The sequence below is a fragment of the Perna viridis genome, chromosome 7 (assembly GCF_037379345.1).
Source record: "Perna viridis isolate PV_CMFRI_1.1 ecotype Kerala chromosome 7, ASM3737934v1, whole genome shotgun sequence".
NCBI classification, from domain to species: domain Eukaryota; kingdom Metazoa; phylum Mollusca; class Bivalvia; order Mytilida; family Mytilidae; genus Perna; species Perna viridis.
The window spans coordinates 44,854,994-44,879,210 of NC_142451.1; the positions used below are offsets into that span (position 1 = coordinate 44,854,994).

At 34.3% G+C, this 24,217-nt stretch overlaps 2 protein-coding genes across 2 annotated transcripts in view; one reads left to right on the top strand and one right to left on the bottom strand.

The window, feature by feature from the left end:
- The first annotated feature begins 11,126 nt into the window (after window positions 1–11,126).
- LOC148612884 (kinesin-like protein KIF2A) overlaps window positions 11,127–24,217 on the top strand; it is a 30,319-nt gene continuing 17,228 nt past the window's right edge. The window contains 4 exon segments of the mRNA XM_088595412.1: window positions 11,127–11,155; window positions 12,590–12,689; window positions 20,462–20,548; window positions 22,216–22,289. Coding sequence (XP_088451538.1) covers window positions 11,127–11,155; window positions 12,590–12,689; window positions 20,462–20,548; window positions 22,216–22,289 — 290 coding nt within the window.
- Window positions 18,205–20,134, bottom strand: LOC148612885 (uncharacterized). Its single transcript, XM_088594747.1, has 2 exons — window positions 19,802–20,134; window positions 18,205–19,380 (listed from the first exon to the last, which is right to left on the bottom strand). The coding sequence occupies exon 2, from the start codon at window positions 19,120–19,122 to the stop codon at window positions 18,205–18,207; it is 918 nt and encodes a 305-aa protein (XP_088450873.1). The 5' UTR covers window positions 19,123–19,380; window positions 19,802–20,134.

Consider the following 24,217-nt stretch of genomic DNA (forward strand, 5'->3'; position numbering starts at 1 on the left):
ACAAAAGTTTCTCAGGTGTCAGTATAATGAATTTTAGACAAATTTCTATACATTTATGAGCTGGCTTATAGAATTAACAAACTTATTATGACAAAGTTATGATGGAAATACTGAGGTAGGGTGTGTTCACAAAACACTAAAATATAATAAAAATTTCAAAATTTTCCTGTAAAAATCAATAATTACTTATTAGTTTTCAGTAATTGCCCCTGAGAAAATTAATGAAATTAGTCGCCTTCTAACTTAATAATCCTCTTACTGACAAGCAGACATATGTGTCCATCACCAGCTCGTTGCCAAGCAGATATATATATCCTTTTCTTTTTAAATGAAAAGGAACTTGTATCTTTAAATCTCTTTCTTTCCTTGCTATCAATGCATTAAGGTGTAGTGAAATGCACGTATGACTGTTTAAATGTATAATAGAGTAATCAAGGGAACCAAGGTTATAGCGGTAATCAAAAGAATGTAATCCAGGGACAAAGACCAGACATGGAAAACAGACATGCACAACAAAGAACATAAAGTAACTAAAATCATACATACAAAGTAACAAAAGCAAATGAGCAACTCGGACTCCAATATAAACTGGAATCATGGACCAGGTGCACCTGTAGGGTAAGCGTCCTCTGCTTTTTCTAGAAACACCCGCCGAGTTGCTCATAAAAAGTCAAGTACATAAACATGATTACATAATTTCATTAATTACGTCATGAACGCTGACTTCCAAAGATCTACAAAGTATTGACACTTTCAGAATTTAAACTTGACAATGTCTGACTTTGATGACTGATGGTTTTTGACTTAGGACAACAGAAAAGGTGCTGAGGTTGATGTTGATGAGCCAGGCAATAAGACCTGAGTCACTCACCTTTGGAAATCAGACAAACTTATATGATGATTAATCCATTCAAAGTGCAGATGTCAGTCCACATCTGAAAAAATCCTTGTGCAGAGATAAAGCCTTCTTCATATGGGTATTATGAAAAAACCGACGTTGAATCAAATCATAGTTTCATAAATGTGTACTGGCAGAAAGGATATAAATTTCAATTATCCAACATGCCAGCACGTGGCATGGTATTGAGAGAAAATCAACACATTTCAGAATATGTGTAATAAAAATTTGCCCTTATATACTCAAGTATAAGTTGATCCCTCCAAAAATTGGACCCCCTTTCAGTCTCAAATTTCTGGAACTTTGTCTTGTCCCGCTTATAAGTCAGGCTGATATTTGGCAAGTTGCATTGCTAATATTCCTGAGTTACAATGAGTATACCTGTTTGTTTTGCTAACTTCGATAAATGTTGAAATAAATTAAATGGTCAATTGTTACAGAACAATTGAAAGGTCTTTCCCATCAATTCTCTCTTGACAACTATCATGTTCATGAGAAATGACCTTTGTTTCACGGCTAATGGCTTATTGTGTTCTAGCCTGTCGAGACGGCTCGATCGACAATATCTATTTCTTGTATATGTTCTAAAAGGCGAGGTTTTTGACAATTATTAAATTTGCAAAACAGCTCTGGTTCTTATAAGAACGATGAATTCTGCAGTAACTGTGTTGTAATAAACTATTTTTTCCTGTCAATTCCATCAATACAATCAGTTGAGAACAAAATGAACTTGTGATTTTCATGAAAATAGATAAATTCAAAGGGAGATAATTATAAAGTATTGCAAAGCAAAAGGTCTCAATCGTCACTTCCAGGTCAAATGGCCACCCCTCTATGAAGTACTAAAACACACTTAACCTAGAATTATGCATTGTAAAGGTATTATTTGAGTGTGTATTGAACAAATGTGGTCAAAATTAAACTCAGATTGTAAACTCTTATTTCGTACTATTAAGTCTCTACAAAAGTATGAATATTTTGTATAAGTGTGAATAATGTGCCTTCATTGTGTAAGTTGGAACAACAATATCGGAAGAAAGTGATTTTACAAAATTACTGTACAATAACTGTTTAAATATTTTGATAACCAAGAAGTCGGTCTCTGTTCTTGCTATTTTAAGGCAACTTACAGAGTAAATGTAAATTGATTCAGTACATGAGTACTTTGATTTTCCTATTTAAATGACAATTGAAAATTATTAATACATGTTTATTTGTCGTGATATTCTCGCAATGCTGTTGTTTAAATGTTAGGCCATACATGGGATTGTTTTGCATTTAATGATCGTAAATAGTGGTTTTTACTGATAAAAAGCTGGACACTCCCGATTTAGGTGCCCATGATATGTCTAAGGCCACTTTTTAAAAAAAATGTATTGGAAGTATACTTTTAAAGACAGTTTTAAGAAACGAACATTACGCATGTCTTAACATTATGTACTTATTGTCTTTATCCATATGCATTTTGTTTTAGATTAGTTTAAAAAAAATGCATTAATTACGGTAAGAACTGTTGTTTTCAAAGTGTGCACCAATTTTCAAAGAGAGAGGTGATTTTCAATAACGAAAACCGGCAAAGACACCACTAATGGAATTCGTTGTATTCGAATATAGTTCTAAATGTCGGTGGAGAGTTTTCCTATATAGATACATATTTAGACAGTAAATACCGCGTTACCAGTAGTTATAACTCATACTATAAAGACTTAAACAAAAAAACTACAGCAAAAAAGTGCCTAATAGAGATTCAGAAATGAACATACAAATGAGGTAAAATATCTTGTCAAAGTTTGAATAAGAACCAAGAAATACAAAAACATACTGCAAATCATTTAAGATCAACAGTGAAGGTCCCAAGTCTATACGACTTACGGTTTAAAAGTTTAGTGACCAACCGAACAATTTCATTTTAGGTCGCGAAATCGCGTAACCAGGGAAACCTCAAATCTTTTCGAAACTTTGTCAAATAGTACTGCCCTGGGTTTCTAAAAAATATGGAGCTTTCGGTTTGTGTGTATCTAAAACGGTTTAAGAAATTTTAGCAAAATTAGTTTTTCCGCCACGGGGCAGATAACTCTGGACCGACAAATCATCACGTCTCACAGGGTGAATTCCAAAGATTGTCAAAATCGTGTCGTGATACGTTCAGCCAAAACTTTGGCAAAATGACTGGCGGAAAAAAAAAGAATGATAATAATAATCAGAAGAAATACAAAAAGGTCTTCCCATTGAAATGGGAAAGACCTTAACAAAATTTGTCGAAATGGGCTTATATTGGTTATTCCAAGGAAAATATGGTATCCTGGAGTAAATACAACAAAAAAAAAAAAAATGCAATTTTTGAAAATGTCGCGAACTGGTGTATTTTCACCGACTTCTGAAAACCGTCAAATTTGACCGGAAGTATGCATTGTGGCATATCATTGGATGTGGAACCATGCTTCTGAATTGATTGGAAGTAGTTTGAGTTGTCTATCTTGAACCATATTGGCAAAAATGGCATTTTTGACCCAGTTTTTGACCATTAAAACAAATGACCTTGACTTTTGAAATGGGAAAGACCTTAATAATTACAAGCCAGAGTTGTTTTTACAGTAGTAAGTAATTAAATTCTTGACAAGCCATGTAAATTGTTTTACTACAGCCATTTTTTCATTCATTCTAATTTTGGTACAACTAACAACCCAAATTAAAATCATTTATATAGGGAACAACAATGAATAAAACAGGAAGTTCATGATATTCTAACAAATCATTATTGAAGATATTTCAGTAAGTTAAGAGGTTTTATCTGAAGGAAAAAGAAATTAAAAACATATAATTGTCATAACCAACTCAAATATTGATTACTTTTGTAAAATTATGGTACATTATTGGGTCATGTTTCCATTACACCTTTTTTGCAACATAAGCGGACACATGTAAAATGGATGAGTGGGAAATACAAATAAAATCATAGAAGGCCTGTATTTAGCAAAATAAAGACGGTAAACAGTAAATATAATTTTAATGCATTACATTTTAGCTGTAAAACGTAGAAGATGAACATTTTAGTTCATAAGATAGGTCTTGTCTATAAGTCAGAACCCTTCTCAGCAGTTAAAAATGTATCACCAAAATCTTACTTTAATCTATATATGGTAGAAGCTGTTCCATCTAGTTAGGAAGGACACTGCTGGTTATTAATGGTGAATTCAGAAGAAATTGTCATTTAACAAGGGACATAACAATACATGTAGATAAAAGCATTGTGAGATTTAGAGAAATAAACTGTCTTTTGTCAATGAAGAAAGTATTTCATAATTTTGATTTATAAATAAAGGGATAAACTTCATAAAATTTATCAAGACGACCTAATTAATATGCATAAATGAAAACCGGAAGTAACACCCACTTACCATATATGGAAGTGCTATGTCATTGGTTCTCAATCTCCTTTTGGGTGCATTGAAAATGTATACATGGGTGGCTTCTTTTATCTTTACATGGTTCGGTGCCTGGTGACACAGGTGTCGACGCAGGTGTATGGCTTCGATAATTGAAATATAATTGCATTTCTTTTGTCTTACGATTTTGGAAATGAAACAATTTACATGAACATTGGACACAATACACAATTTATAATGGGCAACCCTAGGAGTGTTGAAGGGAGTTTTTCTGGTACGAACAGTACTTTGTACCTCACATGGCCTTTGGTCATGTGAGCTATTGCCATCACTTGGCGTCCTTTGTCATCGTTATTAACAATAATACTAAAGTCTTCTCCTCTGAAACTTCTTGACCAATTAGAACCAAACTTGGTATGAATGTTGCTAGGGGTATCCTGCATAGAACTGATAAGGGGATTTTCAATCCGTTAAAAAAATGGCCGCTGTTACTAAAAAGAGAACATAAGAGTCAGACAGTAGTTTTTTTGCACATACATTTGTATCTCCAAAACCGTTAGATTAAGCTAAATTCTGTCATGGGTTTAACGTGGTCATCATGATGAGATCTATCTTTGGTCAAATTTTGGTTTTAATCTGTTTAGCCATGTTGGAGTCATTGGCCTTTTTCAACTATTTTTGCTATTTTTCATGTTATTTCTTTCAAAAGTCTCCTCCTCTGACATTATTTCATCAATTGGAAACAAACTTGTTATGGATGTTTGTTTGTGTAACCTGCATAGAACTGATGTAGGGATTTTTTTATCCGTCTAAAAACATGGCACCTGTTACTAAAAACAGAACATAGGAGTCAGACAGTAGTGTTTCGCATATATCTCCAAAACCATTAGGTTTAGCCAAATTCTTTTTTACCCTTTTTATTAGGACTATAAAAGTTGTCAGACGACTCCTTGTAAGAGTTATTGCCCTTGAAAGGAGAATTTTTTTTTTACAGTTTTCAGTCAAGATCTTGAAAACTATGATAGATTAAAAGAAACTTTCAATTGTTGAAATGATCCTAATGGTACGTCCTACCAAAGACTTATGAATCATAATTGTTGGACAACTTCTTGTTAAATTTATTGCCATTGAAAGGCAAAATTCAACCAGGTGAGTGATTCAGGCTTCTGAGAGCCTCTTGTTTTATAGGTCAGGTAAAATATTTAATTTTAGCAAAAAAGATTTAGAACAAGAGGAATCTTCAGCACGAAACCTTTATGGGTTCTCAAATATATTATCAAAAACCAATATAAAAATAAACATGTTCGTATTATCCTATAGCTGTACTAGCTTGCAAGGTACTGGTACACTTGACAGGAGTAAAAAGGGATCGAGATCAGAACAGTTTAAATCTCGGAATGTGAATGTGAATTTATTTTATTTAAAAAGTCCAATCGAACATGACAGAACGTAATGAAATATTTCTATGTAATCTTTGAAAAGAAGTGGTGTCGTCTGTGGATCTAGTCTTCACATATGTAATAGTTAAATATTTCTGTCATTGTTTATCATTTTCTTCTCGAAGTTGTTTAAAATTGATACAGCTGTATCAATATATTCGCTGGCAAACCAGAACTTTCAATATTTTCACTCTCCATTGTAGAAATCATGTAAAAAGTGTAGAAGCCCCATGCATTTCAACCACTCTATCAATGAATTGAGAACCAATGACGTAGCACGGTCACGTGACCACATGACTAATTAAAATTTGTATGGCTTGGGTCATTGTCCATTTTTGAATCAATTTATCTTCATTTGAACCGTGCAAGTGACTACAAGGGACGTTTTTATGATATATATTTGGTGTAATAAATCAAATAAAGCAAAAATTGAAAAAAATATTTTTTTGTGTCGTGTCTTCTTTAAGTGCAGCAATGGATAAAAGATTAACAGCATTTCGTGAGATACAGTAATTCATCTTAGAACTGCAGATAATAATTTATTTCTAATTCACTAATTGCAAAAAATGTGGATATTCATGAGACATTCTACTTAGTATGATATGGTGGTAACTAATTAAAAAAAATTATATGTTGTTCATAGTAACACAGAACTGGTAAAATATTTGTCAATAAGCGGTCTGTCTAAATACTGCAAAGACCAGTCTTAGTGCACAAAGACCATAAAAGTAACACTAACACCCATGAGATAACATTTTTAGCTCACCTGCTGTAGGCCAAGTGAGCTTATGCCATCACTTGGCATCCGTCGTCGTGGACAACTTTTAAAAAATCTTCTCCTCTGCAGCTACTGGACTGATGGGTTTTAAACTTGGCATGATTGTTCCTTAGGCTGTTCTGCACAAAATGACCGTTGGGATTTTTGATCCATGAAAAAGGATGGCCTCTGTTACTAAAATAGAACATACGGGTCAGATTGCAGTTTTTTGCTCAAAAACCGTTGCCTTTAGCAAATTTCTGGCTGGGGTAATATTGTTCAGCATTATGAGATGAACCTATGCCAAAATTTTCAAAACAATTTGTCAACTGATGTAGGAGTTACGGCCCCTGAAACAGTTTTTTTTTTTCATTTTTCGCATGTGCAACTTTGAAAATCTTCTCAAAATGACTGTTGGGATTGTTGATTCATGAAAAACATGGCCTCCGTTACTGAAAATAGAACATAGGGGTCAGATGGCAGTTTTTTGCAAATAACTCAAAAACTGTTGCTTTAGCAAATTTTTGGCATAGGGTAATATTGTTTAGCATCATAAGACAGACCTATGTCAAAATTTGCAAAACGATTGGTCAACTGATGTAGTAGTTACGGCCCCAGAAACGTTTTGTTTTTTTGATTTTCGCATGTGCAACTTTGAAATCCTTCTTTTCAAAATCCATTGTACAGAATTCAATGAAAGTTGACATATATGTTCCTTAGGGTATCCCACACAAATTGACTATTGGGATTGTTGATTCATGAAAAAACATGGCCACCATTACTAAAAATAGAACATAGGTGTCAGATGGCAGTTTTTTGCAAATAACTCAAAAACCGTTGCCTTAGCAAATTTCTGGCATGGGTTAAATTGTGAAGCGTCATGAGAAGGACCTATGCCGAATTCATACCATTCATTGACTAATGTAGGAGTTGCGAACCCTGAAACAGATTTTTTTGTTGTTTTTTTTCACATGTACAACTTTGACAATCTTCTTCTCAAAAACCATTTCAGATCATTGAATGAAAATAAGCATAATAGTTCTTTAGTGTATTGTGCTCAAAATGACTGTTGTGATTTTTAATCCGTGAATAGATATGGCTACCTATACTAAAAATGAAACTTAGGGGTCATAAGACAGGTTTTTGAAAAAAATTCAAAAATTGTTGCCTTTACAAAAATTCTGGCTCAGGTCATGAAAATGCTATGAAAAGCATTTCTTGCATTTGACAATTTAGTTGATTTTAACTTAGCCTATCTCATTCCTCAAGTTTTTCAAATAAGCAAATGGTTAACCAGGTGAGCGATTCAGACTCTCTTGAGCCTCTAGTTCTGAAGTATTACCATTGGAATGGTAATTAAAAAATGCATAAAATACACTAAATTTAGTGTATAAACAGGCATTTAGTCGTTAGAATTGTAGTCTTTCGTGCTAATATTTCCGGCATGTGCCGACAATCCTTTGTGTAACAGACCTTGACTGAACTTGACTGAATAACATTGTCAGTGTTAACAGTTTAGAATTATTTTAAGGGTGGAATTTATGAGTGATTAGAGTGTTTAAAATATAATTTTAATTGAATAAGTGGAAGGGGCTTAAATGAAAGTAATTATATTAGATATATTAATTAAACAATGTTTATTTAATTGAGCTTAAATAATGTTTTGTTGTTGTTGTTGTTGTTTTTTTTTTTTATGTCTGTGGTAAGTTGGCACTACACGTTTTCCTACATTTTGACTGAACAGCATTTGAAGAATTCTTTTTATCTAGCAAAAGTCTCTGATACAGAATTTCTTTCTCCTCTGTCCATCTAAACACTGCAAAGACCGGTCTTAAAGCTTTAAGTCCATAAAAGGTGCACTAAGATCAATGAGGTGACATATTTCTGAAGTAAAAGTACTACCATTGAAATAGTAATTTATAATTAAATAAAATACACTAAATTTAGTGTCCCATGCAGGTCCGGGTGTTAAAAAATAGGCCTGCAGCAGCGCTAAGCTTGTCGTAAAAGGCGACTAAATAGTGCTCAGAATAGTGCCCACAGAGCAACTGGGATGTGTGCCCCAGGTCGTGGAATGGGGTACCCCTGGTGTGTTACATGCTGGGGTTGTCAGGCTATAATACGGAAAACCTGACCGCAAACCATAGTGGTGCACCGTGTTGGGAAAGATGCCACGTTCCTCGCAAGTTAAAGAACCCTACTGTGGTATTCTCCCGGAGTAGGAACCATAGGGCTCCGCCACAGGAGGCTAAATTGCCCCACCCTACCCACCTCTCCCTATTTCCAGTGGCAATCAAAATCTGTCGACCCCCATTGTCCTTGTGTCCCATCCCTTTTTCATTTCATCATTATTTCATGCTCATTTTATCATCAATTTCATGTCCATCGTCTGAATATAGCTGAAATATTGCTGCTCGGACGTTAAACCCCAACAAACAAACAAACTAAATTTAGTGTAAAAACAGTCATTGAATCGTTAGATCTGTAGTCTTTTGTGCTAAAATTTCTGGCATGTGCCGACAATCCTATGTGTAACAGACCATGACTGAATAGATACCGATTGAATAAACATTGTTGTGTTTAACAAACAGTTTAGAATTATATTTCAATAGTGGAATTATGTGTGATTAGACTGTTGGAAATATATAATGTTAATTGAATAAGTGGAAGGGGCTTAAATGAAAGTAATTATATTAGATAGATTAATCAATGTTTCTTTAATTGAGCTGAAATAATTTTTAGGGTGGATTTTTATTGTAGCAATTTTTGTTCTTGTTTTTATGAAAAATCGTAATGCTGATTTTGAAAAAAGCTTTTAAAGAAATGAATAAATAAACAGTATTAAGATTAAGTCATACAGTTTTAAATAGTTGAAAATCTTTTCTGTGTTCTATTTGCACGAGGTCTTTAACATTGATTGGGTTTTTTATGTCTCTGGTATGTTGGCACTGCATGTTTTCCACATATTGAACGAACAGCATTAGAAGAATTATTTTTTATCTAATACAAATCTCTGATACAGAATTTCTTTCTCCTCGGAAGATTTTGAAAACAAGCTCTGATACGTAACATCATATGTCTTAAAAGAACCAAAAAGTTCATAGTTTCCTGTTCCAACCAGGGACTCTTACAATGTCATGTAGTGCAGATCGTACAAGTGATGGAATCGATCATTGGACGAACTAGGAACAGATGAAATTAAACATCTTACAGTACGAACAATTTACGAATCCAGAATTAAGATTCATGCGTACCATTTAATGGAAAATATAATAAGGAAAATATCGGAAAAAAATCTTGTCCGTTTTATATGTTCCTGATAACATTAATTATGGATATTAGAATGAAACAGAATTAATTATAAAATTTGAAATTGCATAAAGCTACTAAAAAAAATTAAATTATATGAAATAAATTTTATTCACCAAAAATTAACATATTATAAAAAAAAAATGACTTAAAGATTTTTTCTCCCTACTCTCAAATTTTAAGGACACATAAAACTTATACTTTACTTACATTTTGGAACGTACATATGTATTTTCTTCACGTAGTATGCGGAATACCAAATTAAATAATCATACGTCTATTTTAACTTTATTTAATATCAAATTAAATTGATAATAATGTACCAATTAAAAAAAATCAATACTATTTTCTAATTTCAAATTAGGTGAAAACTTATATGTAAATGACTAAAAGACAAGTCTCGACAAACAGCTTTCGTAACTAAACGAAAACCAAGGTCGCCACCTTGCCATTTTCAAAGTAGAACTAACAGAACTATGATGCGTGTATACCAAACTTTGTAAAAGACATCGTTTCCATTTTGTTGGCATTTTATATGCATTTACTTTTATTGCTGAAACTGAGTAAATTTTGAAAGGCATTACTAAGTTGGTAAAACATTTTCCAAGCATTATAATTTTAACTTCAAATAATAAACTGTTTACATATATACAAAAATTTCATTTCAAGTATATTAACCAACACCAGAGGGTTTGTGACGGGTCTAAATTTAGTAGAACTATCGGTGTAAACAATTGCATGTTGCACATGTTTGTTTATTCGAAATGTCAGTTACCTCCTTTATAATTTCAATATTTTAAAAAAAATTCTATATTTTCAACAGTAAAGGACTTTTTCCATAATTTGTAATTGCAATAGTTATAGGAAAGAAATAAAATTCCTTCTACTTACATAAGATTTTGATATTTCAGTTGAGCAATATTGAATATTTGAAACATTTTATGCAACATTTTACCTCAGAGTATGTCATAAATGTTAAGAATAAGTTGCCCTTATCATTAAAAGTTAATAACCGTCCATGCAAGACCCGACAGGGTAGTTATGGACGTTAAAACCCCCCTAGTAAGTTAAGGTTAATACTTTCACTGCAAGAAAGTTAACGAATTTAAAATATCACTACAATTTTTTCACATTGAAACTGAATTCATAAGTCTTTTATAGAGGAACTTAAGGCTTCAGTAATACATTGTCAGCTTATTCACCTCTATATATTTGTGTTATATAAGATGTATCTGTTTTTAAAAGCACTTGGTCATCTGAGAAAGGTCTTTCAATACAATAAGGGTGTCATGCATATATTAATCATGCAGTCAAATTTACTCAGTTTGCAAATTATGATGCAACCTTCATTTTCAAAAGTTGGCAGGTAAGCAATTGAATACAAATTACTGACTTAACACAAACATACAAAATCAATGTCCCTTCTTTGTTGAAAAAAAAAATGCTACGCGCTAAAGTGCCCTCTTCCCTCCGCCCCTCAATTTTCAAATCCTAGCTAGAACACTGGTCACAATGTATGTACAACTTCCTAGTCAAATATCAAGGTGAAAAAAGCACTAAAAAATCTTAGAATAAAATCGCACATAACGAGACTATGTAATAAATTCAAATAATTCTTCGTACCAGCTCGTTTACCACCTGTTATTGACAGTGGGGCCCACAGAGATGATTCCCATCTCATTGATATCTATTTTTTTTATGCCCCCGCAATGATAAGTTTTCCGCACTTTTTAAAAAAAATCCTTGAAGATATTGAACTGATTTTTTGTATGTGAGTCTTTCATGATTAGTTACAGATCAAGTTAAAGTTTCTTTTTGCTACGCTGAGTTGTACCAAAATTATGGGCCTTGGACTTAAAAAAATCATGGAAATAACAGTTTTCCGCACTTTTATTGTAAACCCTTGAAGATATGGAACTGCTTTTCGGTATGTGAGTCTGTCATGATTAGTGACAAATCGAGTATAAGTTTCATTCTTCTACGCTGAGTTTTACCAAAATAATGGGCCCTGCACTTTAAAAATTGTATTGAAATAATAGTTTTTCGCCATTGTTTGTAAATGCTTGAAGATATTTGACTGGTTTTTAGTATGTGAGTCTGTCATGATTAGTTACAGATTGAGTTTAAGGTTCGTTCAGCTATGCTGAGTTTTACTCAAAACCACATGCGGGGGCATGTGTCTCACAGACACAATAACACATCTGACAAAGTGCTTTTTACAATTATGAGTTATGATATAGCTGTATGAAGGTTAAATGCGGGGGCATCACTTTATCTAGTTTTTTTGGAATTTGGACTCTCTTAAATCGACAAATAATGACCATATTAATTGTGCAATAGAAATTTGAAAGATTCTGGTCTTGTCGGATATTCAAATAAGATTTGTCTTTATTGTCTTTGTTATTTGATAATTCCCCATGCAAATATCCCCACCCCCATACAATCTCCATTGGGTATTTCTTATCAAACATTTTCATTATCGAATTAAATTTTATATTTTTAAATTCTTAAACAGTTTAGCTGTTATTTTTAATTAAATATACATGTAATATATTTCTTTAGATCAATAATGGATTTGAACCTGATTACCTCATTCCCCCCATACAACATTGCCACCCCCATACCCAATCCCCCATATACCATAGAATGGGAAGCTTTCCCCATACAAGTAAACTATCTATTTTGGCACACATACAAATGTACATATGTACTCCGTTAAGTGTTTACACATTCTTCATTATACATTTAACATGTACATGCATATTTACATTATATCTTGCATTAATGTTTTGCTTCAAAGTTTAGGAAGGATTCATTCAGCTGTAATCAGTGATGTAAATGCTGAATCAAAGAGTGTTACCGTTGAATGGTTCGAAAAAGGAGAAACAAAAGGCAAAGAAGTAATACATTTTACAATCTGAGTTTAACATTACGACAGTTCCACTAGTGCTCAGGACAGTAAATCATAATCAGAACTTTAGTCTTAAACATCAGAATCTGATTGTGATGACTAAGTTGTGTAAGAATCTTAACCATATTTGTTGCATCAGTATAGCATTTGAATTTTGTATAGTGTCAAGGTCAAAGGGGGCTAACTAATTTCCTGGGTTTTACTTAATCATAGCGTGACCAAATACTGTGATAAAGTATACTGACGAACTCATTCAAATTATACAAAAGTAGTCTTAATAGATATCTTTGCATTTCAAGACAAGTATGATGTTATAATAATATTATTTGCCATAGTATACTCACACAATGGTAAATTCAAATTAGCAATTATATACATTTATACATATATGCATGTATCTAAAATTTGGTGATGACTGTTTCTCACCACACCAGTGTTCTTCCCAGGCCATTATAGCGCTGTACTTTGCACCGCTATGATTTCTTATTACTGTGCTATCAGTAATTCATTTTAGTTAGTGTGACCAAGTGGGGCGTGATGGTAAATGCTGGCCCAAATATAACACGAATGTGAAACTACTTTTATTAACACATAGAAGGCATTGAAAGATCTACAAAATAGAGAACAAAAGGAATAATGAATAAATATACAAAATAGACCAATTATCGTCAAATACATGCAAAGCATAGAAAATCATTGCAAATATTCAAACAACTTGCATAAATCAAATTCATTTGCATGTTCAAAACAATTTAACTTAACGAACACACGAAAAGAACACAAATCATCAATTGAATATTTAAATGTAATACCCACAGTTAACTATAATTGTACACAACTGACCATTTAAAGTCCTTTATAAGTACTCACTATAACAAGGTATAACATTAAATCAATTAAACTGATTCAATGATCTGCAAAATCAATAAAACAAATTGAAATAAAACATTGAAATACAAAAATGCTTTAAATGCAAAGTGCCAGTACGAAAAATGAAAAGTAAGAACATGAAAAAGTAACATCATAAATACCTTATCTGCTGGCTATACTTCTAACAATTAAAAGCGGACATTCATCTTGGCCTCCCAGTTCCACATTGAAATACTATAAAAAGTTCTGAGTATTTATACCAAAATATAGTACTACTCACAAGTGGAAAAACTAGAACATCCAACCTCTAAATATATTAAATCCAATAACAACCAGTGAGCAGATTTTCAGCACAATGCGAAGAAAATGCAAAATGCAACGAAGCGTAGAGTAACTCAGACCACTGTAGAGAACAGATCAAAATTTCGAAAGAAATATAAGTCAATAAATGGAAAACAATAATTATTTTGATAAGTAAAAATCAGCTTGTCCACATACTCCCCAGCTGAAATGTTATCGTCTCGATAAACAATACCAAAAATTAACTCCACATACTCCCAAATAATAGGAACAATAGTAAAATGACAACATACATTTACCATAATCAAAATGATAAATTGAAGAGTCAACAGCACTACAAATCACATTGTATTAAAATTACTAACTTTTGTAAGCAGTTTACTTTGCTAATAAATACTAACTACAATAAACAGCACATGGTAGTCTATTCGGATTAGAATGTTTACCAGCATTTATCCTCGTACTTCGTCTCGGTACCATCAGAGTATCATCATCATCACCGTCGCTCGAATCGTACGGAGTAAGTTCATCACAATCCGGCCGACACTTCAACACATGTTGACGATTCAGCGTCCTGGATATACCAGCTCCATCACTAGGTTCAACGACAACGGTATTTTCGGATGATCTTACCACTCGGTAAACGGCGGAGTCCCAAGTGTCTTGAATCTTGTTACGCCCATGTACGCCACGATTCCTGATGTAAACCGAATCTCCCTCACGGATTTCAGGATTAAAATGTCTCTTGTCGTGCTGTTCCTTCCTGTACGATGCACGGTCTTTCATCTGCTCCCCAGCTTTTTCGTGAGCATATCGTAGACGATTCTGATGTTCAACAATCCATTCATCTAAAAGAACTTCAGAGTCATTAGATTCATTATTGCACAACAAAAAATCAACAGCTAATTTTGGATGCCGTCCGAACAATAGATAATACGGACTGTAACCAGTTGATGAATTCATTGATACATTGTATGAAAATACAAGTTCTGGTAAATATTTCGGCCAATTTTTCTTTTTGTCAACAGGTAACGATTTTAAAAGATTGTGTAGAGTTCTGTTAAATCGTTCACATTGAGCATTTCCTTCCGGGTGATACGGTGTTGTACGAGTGCGATTAATGTTGTACAGTTTACAAAGCTGGCGAATAACGTCAGATTCGAAATTCCGACCTTGATCGGAGTGTAAGCGCTCAGGTACCCCATAAATGCAAAACCACTCGGTCAATAAAACGTTTGCAACGGTGTCTGCTTTTTGATCCTTCGTGGGAATTGCCCTAGTAAATTTTGTAAAAATATCAGTCATTACCAAAACATTCTCTTTGCCATGTGCTGGTTCAAGTATGGTAAAGTCAATTGCTAAAATTTGTAACGGTTTGTTGGCAATGAGGTGCCCCATAGCTGGTCGAATACTAGGTTGCGGCATTTTTGAAATCACACAACGTCTACAATTCTTACAATAATCTTTAATTGTGTTAAACATACCTGGCCAATAGCATCTGGTCCGTATGGTGGTAAACGTACGTTCAATCCCTTGATGTCCTAAATCGTCATGGCACTTTCTCAATACTTTGTCCCTCAGAACAACTGGCAAAATCAACTGGTTTATCTCACCATTTATCGGATCACGTATCCTTCTATAAAATATACCATTTACAACAATCATTCTGTCCCATTGACGTAAAAGAGTAACTAAATTTCTATCTAACTTGTGTATTTCTGACCGTGAAGGTTTAACCTTAGTGTTCCAAATTGCAATAAATTTACTTATTACTGAATCAGAATTTTGTAAATTTCGAATTTCACCTTTGTCAAAAGTTGGTAAAGTTGTATGAGCTTCTTCAACAAAAACAGTTTGACAGTCTTCAGACCTAATATTCTGAACTACATCACCTGGAACTGCTGTACCGGTAGCAAACTTCTGTAGCAATGTTTTTATATCTTCGGACTTTGCAAGTTCTACCTTATTATGTGTTCTAGACAAAGCGTCAGCATTTAAATTATGCTTTTGTTGTCTATACCTGACATCAAAATCAAACACTGCTAATCGGGACAGCCACCTCTGTTCCTGTGCTGAAAGTTTTGACGTCTGCAAATAACATAATGGATTATTATCGGTATAAACAGTAAACTTAGAACATAATAAATAGTCTCTAAATTTCTCAGTTATCGCCCAAGCTACTGCCAATAGTTCTAACTTTCTAGAACTATAATTGTTCATATTTCGCTCGTTCGGTCTTAATGCTCTACTCGCATAAGCAACAACTCGTAATTTTCCTTCCACATATTGAGATAACACAGCACCTAAGCCTTGCATACTTGCATCGGTTTCCAAAACGAATGGTTTATTAAAGTTTGCATATGTCAATATCGGTGCAGAAACTAAGTGTTCTTTCAACGTATCGAACGCTTTTTGACAATCGGTGTTCCAATCTTTTCCAAAAAGTTTACGTGGATGTGGTGTATACTGCTGAGCCAATTGATTCAAAGGAGAAGCAATTTTGCTAAAGTCTCTAATATAACGTCGATAGTAACCAGCTAATCCCAAAAATGATTTCAATTTCTTTACATTTGACGGAACTTCAAAATTTTCTATAGCACTAACCTTGTCAGGATCTGTGTGTATACCATCAGCAGACACCACGTGACCAAGATATCTTACTTCACGCTTGAAAAAATGGCATTTTGAAGGCTTCAGTTTCAGTCCATGCTGTCTTAAACGCTGAAAAACTACTTCAAGACGTTTTAAATGATCATCAAATGTACTAGAAAATGTGATAATGTCATCAAGAAATACAAGCAAAATTTGAAACAGTTCATTTCGAAAACAATGCTGCATTAACCGTTGAAATGTAGCCGGCGCATTGCAGAGTCCGAAAGGCATGCGTAAATACTCGTACAAACCCATAGGAGTAGTAAATGCAGTTTTCTCAATATCATCATCATTCATTGCAATTTGGTTGTAACCAGAAGTCAAGTCCATCGTAGAAAATAGTTTAGCGCCACTGAGAGCATCAAAAGATTCTTCAACTCGCGGAAGCGGAAATGCGTCTTTGTTGGTTTTCGAGTTAAGTAAACGGAAGTCAACACAGAGCCTCAGAGAGTTATCTTTCTTTCTGACCAAAACGATCGGCGAAGCATAAGGGCTGGTGCTTTCACGAATGATCTTATTTTCTAGCAACTTTTTGATATGATTCTTAACTTCCTCATATTGTGTTGGCGGTATACGCCTGTATGGTTGTACGATCGGTTTATCATCTTGCAGCCGAATGGTATGCTTAACGGTAGAAGTGAAACCAACATCATTATCATCTTTTGAGAAAACATCTTTGTATCTATAAAACAACTTTTGAACAGCGTTTAACTCAATTTTGTTAACAGATAGATGGCTTATATCAACCGGCATTTCAAATTGTTTATAATCATCATCAACTTTAGAATTCGGAACATCAGAAAATGGTAAATTACTGTGGAAAATTATTTCTTCAACAGAATCAGTTCGAATGAACTCAATACGTGACCGATTGTTTTGCTCGACTTCTCCTTTCATAAGAATGCCAACTCTTGTTTTTGGTGCAATATAAATGTCATCACTGCCTAGGTTTGCGACTCGAAATGAAAAATGACCACGTTTGACGGTTACAAAAGTGTGTACTACGACTAGTGAACTTGGCAAATGTCCGCTTGATTTTAATGGTTCTATTACGGCATCATATATTCTAGGAAGATTTGGTCCTGTGCCATTTAAAGTAACAACAGACGAAGCAGGTATGCGTACAGGAGAACTAGCGCAAACTTTAGCATAACCAATAGTGTTCAAATGTTCATTTTTAATGCAAGCTTTAAATTGCTCTTTAAGTTTTGAATTTTCCGCAATAGTGGATACTTCTTCGCAAAAGTTCCTGCCAAAATCAAATTCTAAAATGTTTTTACAGCTCCTAATGATATTCATACCTAATAGCCCTGGAACCAATGCCTTCCTTCTTCTTGTGACTGGATCAGTGGAATCTTTCACAATCAATACACCACAGCTTTTCAACGTTTGTCCCATCACTACCATATCAACTTCCACATAACCAATATATGGAATAGAAAGTCCATTTGCAGCCCGAAGCTGCAAAGCTACGTCAGTACGTAATAGAGTACAATCCCGCAGAAATTTATCATAGAACGACTCTGTAACCGAAGAAATAGTAGATCCCGTATCCACTAAACATTTAGCCTCTGTGCCTGCTATGGCAACGGTAACCACCGGACACTTTCCTATCAAATAATCACAATCAACAGAGTCCATATATCCTCCATCTAACATGGGACTCGACACGAAAGATGGCGCTAGTTTCCCTGCTTATTCGGACAATCAGCAACTTTATGACCCGGCCTTTTACACCCAAAGCATAAATTAGAAGAACGTTGTTCATTGTAGGATCTATTCTGACCAGATGGCTTGGAATTGACTGTTTTTGTTAAAGCATCGATCTGCTCACTTTGTTTCCTTACTATCGCGAAAAGCTGATTCATTTTATCATCATTAGAATGCTGATCTTTCAGTACATTTGAATCTACCTGAACTTTCACTTTAGGTACGGGATCATTTATCTCCTCCTCTTCTGACCACATAATCGCTTCTTCGCGGAGACCGAGAAACGTAATGTCTGGATCAGATCTAACTAAACGCTTCAGGTGCTTCCTAAGCATGACATCCTGTACATTTTGGGAAAACTGATCACATAGTGATTTGTCCTTGTTCGGAATCAATGAATCATCTTTTCTAATTACTTTCCGGATTAAATCCATTAGAGCATAAGAATACTCACGTAAGGATTCGCCCTGTCGTTGCACTCTGTCGAGAAAATTTTTCTGCAGCTTTGTGATGTTGTCCTTCCCACCAAATGCATCCTGCAGAACTTTCACAATTCTACTAGGATTCTTTCTAATACCGTTCGATCTATATTTAATTTCTTCCTTGGCTGCACCTTCCAAAAACGAATAAATGAAATCAGCACGCTCCTGACGAGACATTTCACGTGTGCAAGACTCAACATCTTCAAGCCAATCCTCTACGGTCATGTTATATCCGGAAAACTTTGGTACCCTTCTGTCACGCTGAACATATATAACAGAACGTTTCTGGTCGTATAGTTGTTCATCATTCTCCACGTCTTCATTATCATCAGTTGTTTTCATCTGGTTAAGTTGATGCTGTAGTTCAAGAACTTGTCTTTGAAGCGACTTACATGTAGGGCGAGACATCCTTACAGGTATGTTACTCGGCAAAATCCGTGTAGTTCACTTGGTAATGTTCGACATCTTCCGGAATCCTATCAAAATATCGTCTGCTTAATGCCTTTAACCTTGCTTTCCCGCCTTGCCAGCAGTCAATGCCTTCTACATAATTGAATTGTCGACGACGCCATTCTGTGACCAAGTGGGGCGTGATGGTAAATGCTGGCCCAAATATAACACGAATGTGAAACTACTTTTATTAACACATAGAAGGCATTGAAAGATCTACAAAATAGAGAACAAAAGGAATAATGAATAAATATACAAAATAGACCAATTATCGTCAAATACATGCAAAGCATAGAAAATCATTGCAAATATTCAAACAACTTGCATAAATCAAATTCATTTGCATGTTCAAAACAATTTAACTTAACGAACACACGAAAAGAACACAAATCATCAATTGAATATTTAAATGTAATACCCACAGTTAACTATAATTGTACACAACTGACCATTTAAAGTCCTTTATAAGTACTCACTATAACAAGGTATAACATTAAATCAATTAAACTGATTCAATGATCTGCAAAATCAATAAAACAAATTGAAATAAAACATTGAAATACAAAAATGCTTTAAATGCAAAGTGCCAGTACGAAAAATGAAAAGTAAGAACATGAAAAAGTAACATCATAAATACCTTATCTGCTGGCTATACTTCTAACAATTAAAAGCGGACATTCATCTTGGCCTCCCAGTTCCACATTGAAATACTATAAAAAGTTCTGAGTATTTATACCAAAATATAGTACTACTCACAAGTGGAAAAACTAGAACATCCAACCTCTAAATATATTAAATCCAATAACAACCAGTGAGCAGATTTTCAGCACAATGCGAAGAAAATGCAAAATGCAACGAAGCGTAGAGTAACTCAGACCACTGTAGAGAACAGATCAAAATTTCGAAAGAAATATAAGTCAATAAATGGAAAACAATAATTATTTTGATAAGTAAAAATCAGCTTGTCCACATAAGAATGCACTTTGAGCACTGTGCTATACTTTTGGAGGAAGGCCATAAGAGCTGTGCTATGCCAGGATGCACTGTGGTACTTAAAAATAATGGGGAGAACACTGCTGACATATGTTTTAATGCCACTTTATATTTGGTATGCAACTTCAATTGCAAGTTCCATTTTGCATCTGGTTTACCTCTTACCCATGTGCCTGCCTAAAAATTATATATACATGTATAGCCTTTTCAATCACATAAATCGATGTAAACTTTAGGTCAACATTTTGAAGTACGTCTTCATTTCTTTTGAAATAAGCCATTAAAATATTTATCTTTTTTATAGATTGAAGTAGAAGCAATTTTTATGTTGAACCCTGACCTGCAATCAGCACCCACCGCTCCTTCAGGAAGAGAGACGAAATCATCAAAGGTAAGTTTTTATACGGCTGCAAAAAATTGCAGTGGTATAATGGTATCATCCTGTTGTTGTCTGTTATTTCATGACAGGACAATAACTGAAGTGCAAGTGTATAGATCTTTATGAAATTGTACCACATGGTGCTATACCACCAAAGCAGTGTTCAAACAAGAAAATTGCACAATAGCCCCCTTGACAGTAAAACGGGGTCATTTTCAAATAGAAGGAAGACAATATGCCAGTTTGATAGGTGGTCATTTTTGGATAACAGGAGAGTTTCAACCAGTAGATAAGTTATCCTTAGGTTCTTTTCTGCTCTCAGGACAGTGCAGCATCATGGCACTTTGGTGCAGGGTGTATGTACAGTGATGAAGGTTGTGCTCTATTTACATGTGGTGGTGACTGCAATCTGTATGTGTCGTGCTAGTTAAAATCGATATAAACAAGTGCAACATCTACTTCATCTTAACAAGCCCTGATTTGAAGGATTCAAGGGCTTGTACGGTGGCAGGAAATTCAGACAGGTGAATCAATAGTCTGACGCCAGATGAGAAGAATGAACATTTGTATATTTCAGTCCTGTAGAATAATACAATAAATCGGATTGTGTTTCCTCTGGTGTTCAGGCTTGTTGGGTGTAGGTTTTGTGCTTCAGGGATGTTCACCAAGTTGCATACATCAGCATGAGGTTGGTGTTGGTTCTATGTTGCTGCAGAGTTTGTCATTAAGTCATTTTGTCCAGAAAAAAGTTTTACTTTTGCTTCTCCTGTTGTGGTCAAGGCTACTGGTGCTTTAAATAACGAACATGCATCTTGACATGGAACTGAAAAAAAAATCTGGAAATTCAGAGACCAACCTACGTAATACTGTGCGCCCGCAGGGCCCACATGCCACACTTTTTGTTTGTCATATTGAAATATCCATGCCAATGGCCCAAGGATATGGCCTGGAATGAACACTGCCAAACGAAGCCCTGGATCAATTTTGGAGGTTGTGACTTGATCTTTTCAGGAATTAAGGGCCTGAGACAAGCATTCTCCTGTGAAACAGTACTACAAAGTGTCAATCCACAAAAGAAAGGCTTTTTGGGTTTAGTGATTCAAACCATTTAGGAATTAGAGGAAAAGAGGTAAAAAACAAGCATTTTCATTATGTCCAGACAATAACTTGATTAATTGTGAATAACTCTCTGTTTTTCTTTGGAACAATGCTTTACCATGGCAAGTTACAGATCAAGTTTAAATTTAGTTTTGGTCCGCAATTTTATGCTGAGTTATGGCCCGTGGACTAAGAAAATTAATGCAGACTTGAAGTTTTCCACACTTTTTTATAACAAATTTTGCATGAAATTTGCATTCAGTTTTCTTCAACAGTGATTTCTTTTAGTAGAGGACTTTGTATTGCCATACATTGCACTCAGAATGCTTGTTTAAATAGGATAGATGTGTTGTAGTATTATTTTTTATAAGCTGGTCAATTTTGTTTTCTATAAAAATTTCACGTTTTGCGATTTTGGCACTTTTTCATGAAAAAATGTGGGACTTTCCGTTTTCATGCCCTATTGCTTTTTGTTTGGTATATTAGCCAATGGGTGTATCATGCACTCATGGCAAAGCTCTTTATTGAGAGAATGTAGTTATGAGATACTTGAATGAGCATAAGAAAGTTTTATTTTGCAGGGGAATAAGCCAGATGGTGATGGTCCTTCAGCTAGACAACTTAATGTTGTCAAGAAAAGTAAGTTGTTTTCTAGATTCTTGCAGGAATGGATTACAAGATTATCTCCCCTTAACCAAAGGTGAATGAGAGTTTATGCTATCACTTTTTGTTACTGTAAACGTGACAATATAATCTTTAATACTGGAATGATTCAAGTTCACTCAACATGCTTCAAGCACATGTCCAAAAAACACTATATTTGTTGGGTTCCATGTTCAGAAGAGTCATATTGCATGTGAAAAACATTACCTTTGAAGAGTATTGACAAGTTTAATTTATTTTTCAAACGTCAAATATTGATTATAGTATATTTTTAATGAAGTAGCATGACACCGTCTTCAGTGTTTATGAATGACATTATTTTCGTTTACTTTCACTCCCGGGTTTTGGGGATGGCATTTCATAAGTTTTCAACATAGGTCTAAGTAATATTTTTATCAATTTGATATTGTTTAATGTAAATGTTGACTCCTAGAATGATAGCAGTTTCGATATTTATTTCAACATTTCAAACCTATAGATGTTTGGGACCATGGACTATTTGTAGTGACATATTTCACCACTTCACATAGCAACAGCATCAATGGAAACACCAGCCAATTAATTTGAGTTTTATAGAAAAAGAACAAGTTCATGGAAGAGAACCACAGGGATCTTTACACAATTATGAAATAACATAAGGGACATATTATAAGCCAAGGTTCTTTTGTTTGCTTACATGTAATCATTATCATGAGCCTGCGTATGAATAATTTCGAAGGTATAAATACGGAGCAAGTTTGCAAGAACAATGGTAGATTGCATTTGGCTGCAGTGCTGTCAACATCATTTAAAATATAAGGAAACAGCCATGGGAAGGACTTGCTGCTGGAAACCATCATTAATGGAATCACCCGCCACACCGATATTGTCGTTTGATGTTTATTGCATTTTACAATATCATACGATGTTTTCCGCCAATATAGGAGCGCCACTGGAGGAATTTAATGGGAACCTGACTTTGAAGTGAGTGAAATGCAAGCATTATTTATGGTGGATAAGAAATATGAAGGGACTTTAGGATGCATGGTTAATATTTTTAAGGATCGTTTGATGTGGAAAAGGAACTAGGAACTATTAACTTTAGTTGGTGAATACTAGTGTGAGTGCTGTTCAAGAGCTATTAGTAAATTAGAGTTGGACTAGGATGAGGCAACATAACAAGGCACACAAGGCGTACATTTTATTAAAGACACCACAGAAACTGCTATCACCAGGGATCAATAAGATTTAAAACTGAGAACTATCTTACCAAACGAACCATTCGCCATATCTGTTACAATATAATGTGAATTATACATGTTACCCAAAAACTTTTTACACATTCTATGGAATAAAAAATGCATGCTTCTTCCGAAAGGTAGACATCACTTTACGCTTTATTTAGGCATCTCAGTATAATTTATCAACATCTAAAAGGCTGATCTTGAGTGAAAATTGAATTTATAAGAGATATTTGCTGCCTTCTTTATAAGAGTAAAATTATGTGCAAAAGGTGCCTCATTAAGAGTTTACATTAAAACATATTTCCCAATAGAATTTATGGCCGTTGATGATAATAAATTTAGTTATTAATAACAAAACTGCTGAATTGCCTCAAAGGTATTTATGAATGCATTTGCATGCTAACTCTATTCAAAACCTTTACAGCAAAGATTTTAAGTTTTCGTCTGTACATTCCCATTTAATTTGCTATTTGATCACAATTAGTCCATGAATTTAAAATAAAATTCCAAAAAGTCTGCTATTTTCTGCACCATGTATTATGTCTCCCCTGTTCATCTGTCTGTTTCCCTTTTGTAATTGTAACTCTCCAGAAACTGCAGCTCAAAATACCTTGAAACTTTTTAGGTAGTTAGGTTAGGACATGATTTGTAGTTGTGCATATTACCAGGAATTTATGATCCTCTAAATGTTATGAGC

Coding starts and splice junctions, on each gene's coding strand:
- LOC148612885 (XM_088594747.1), bottom strand. CDS start 19,122: ATGTCTCGCCCTACATGTAAGTCGCTTCAAAGACAAGTTCTTGAACTA.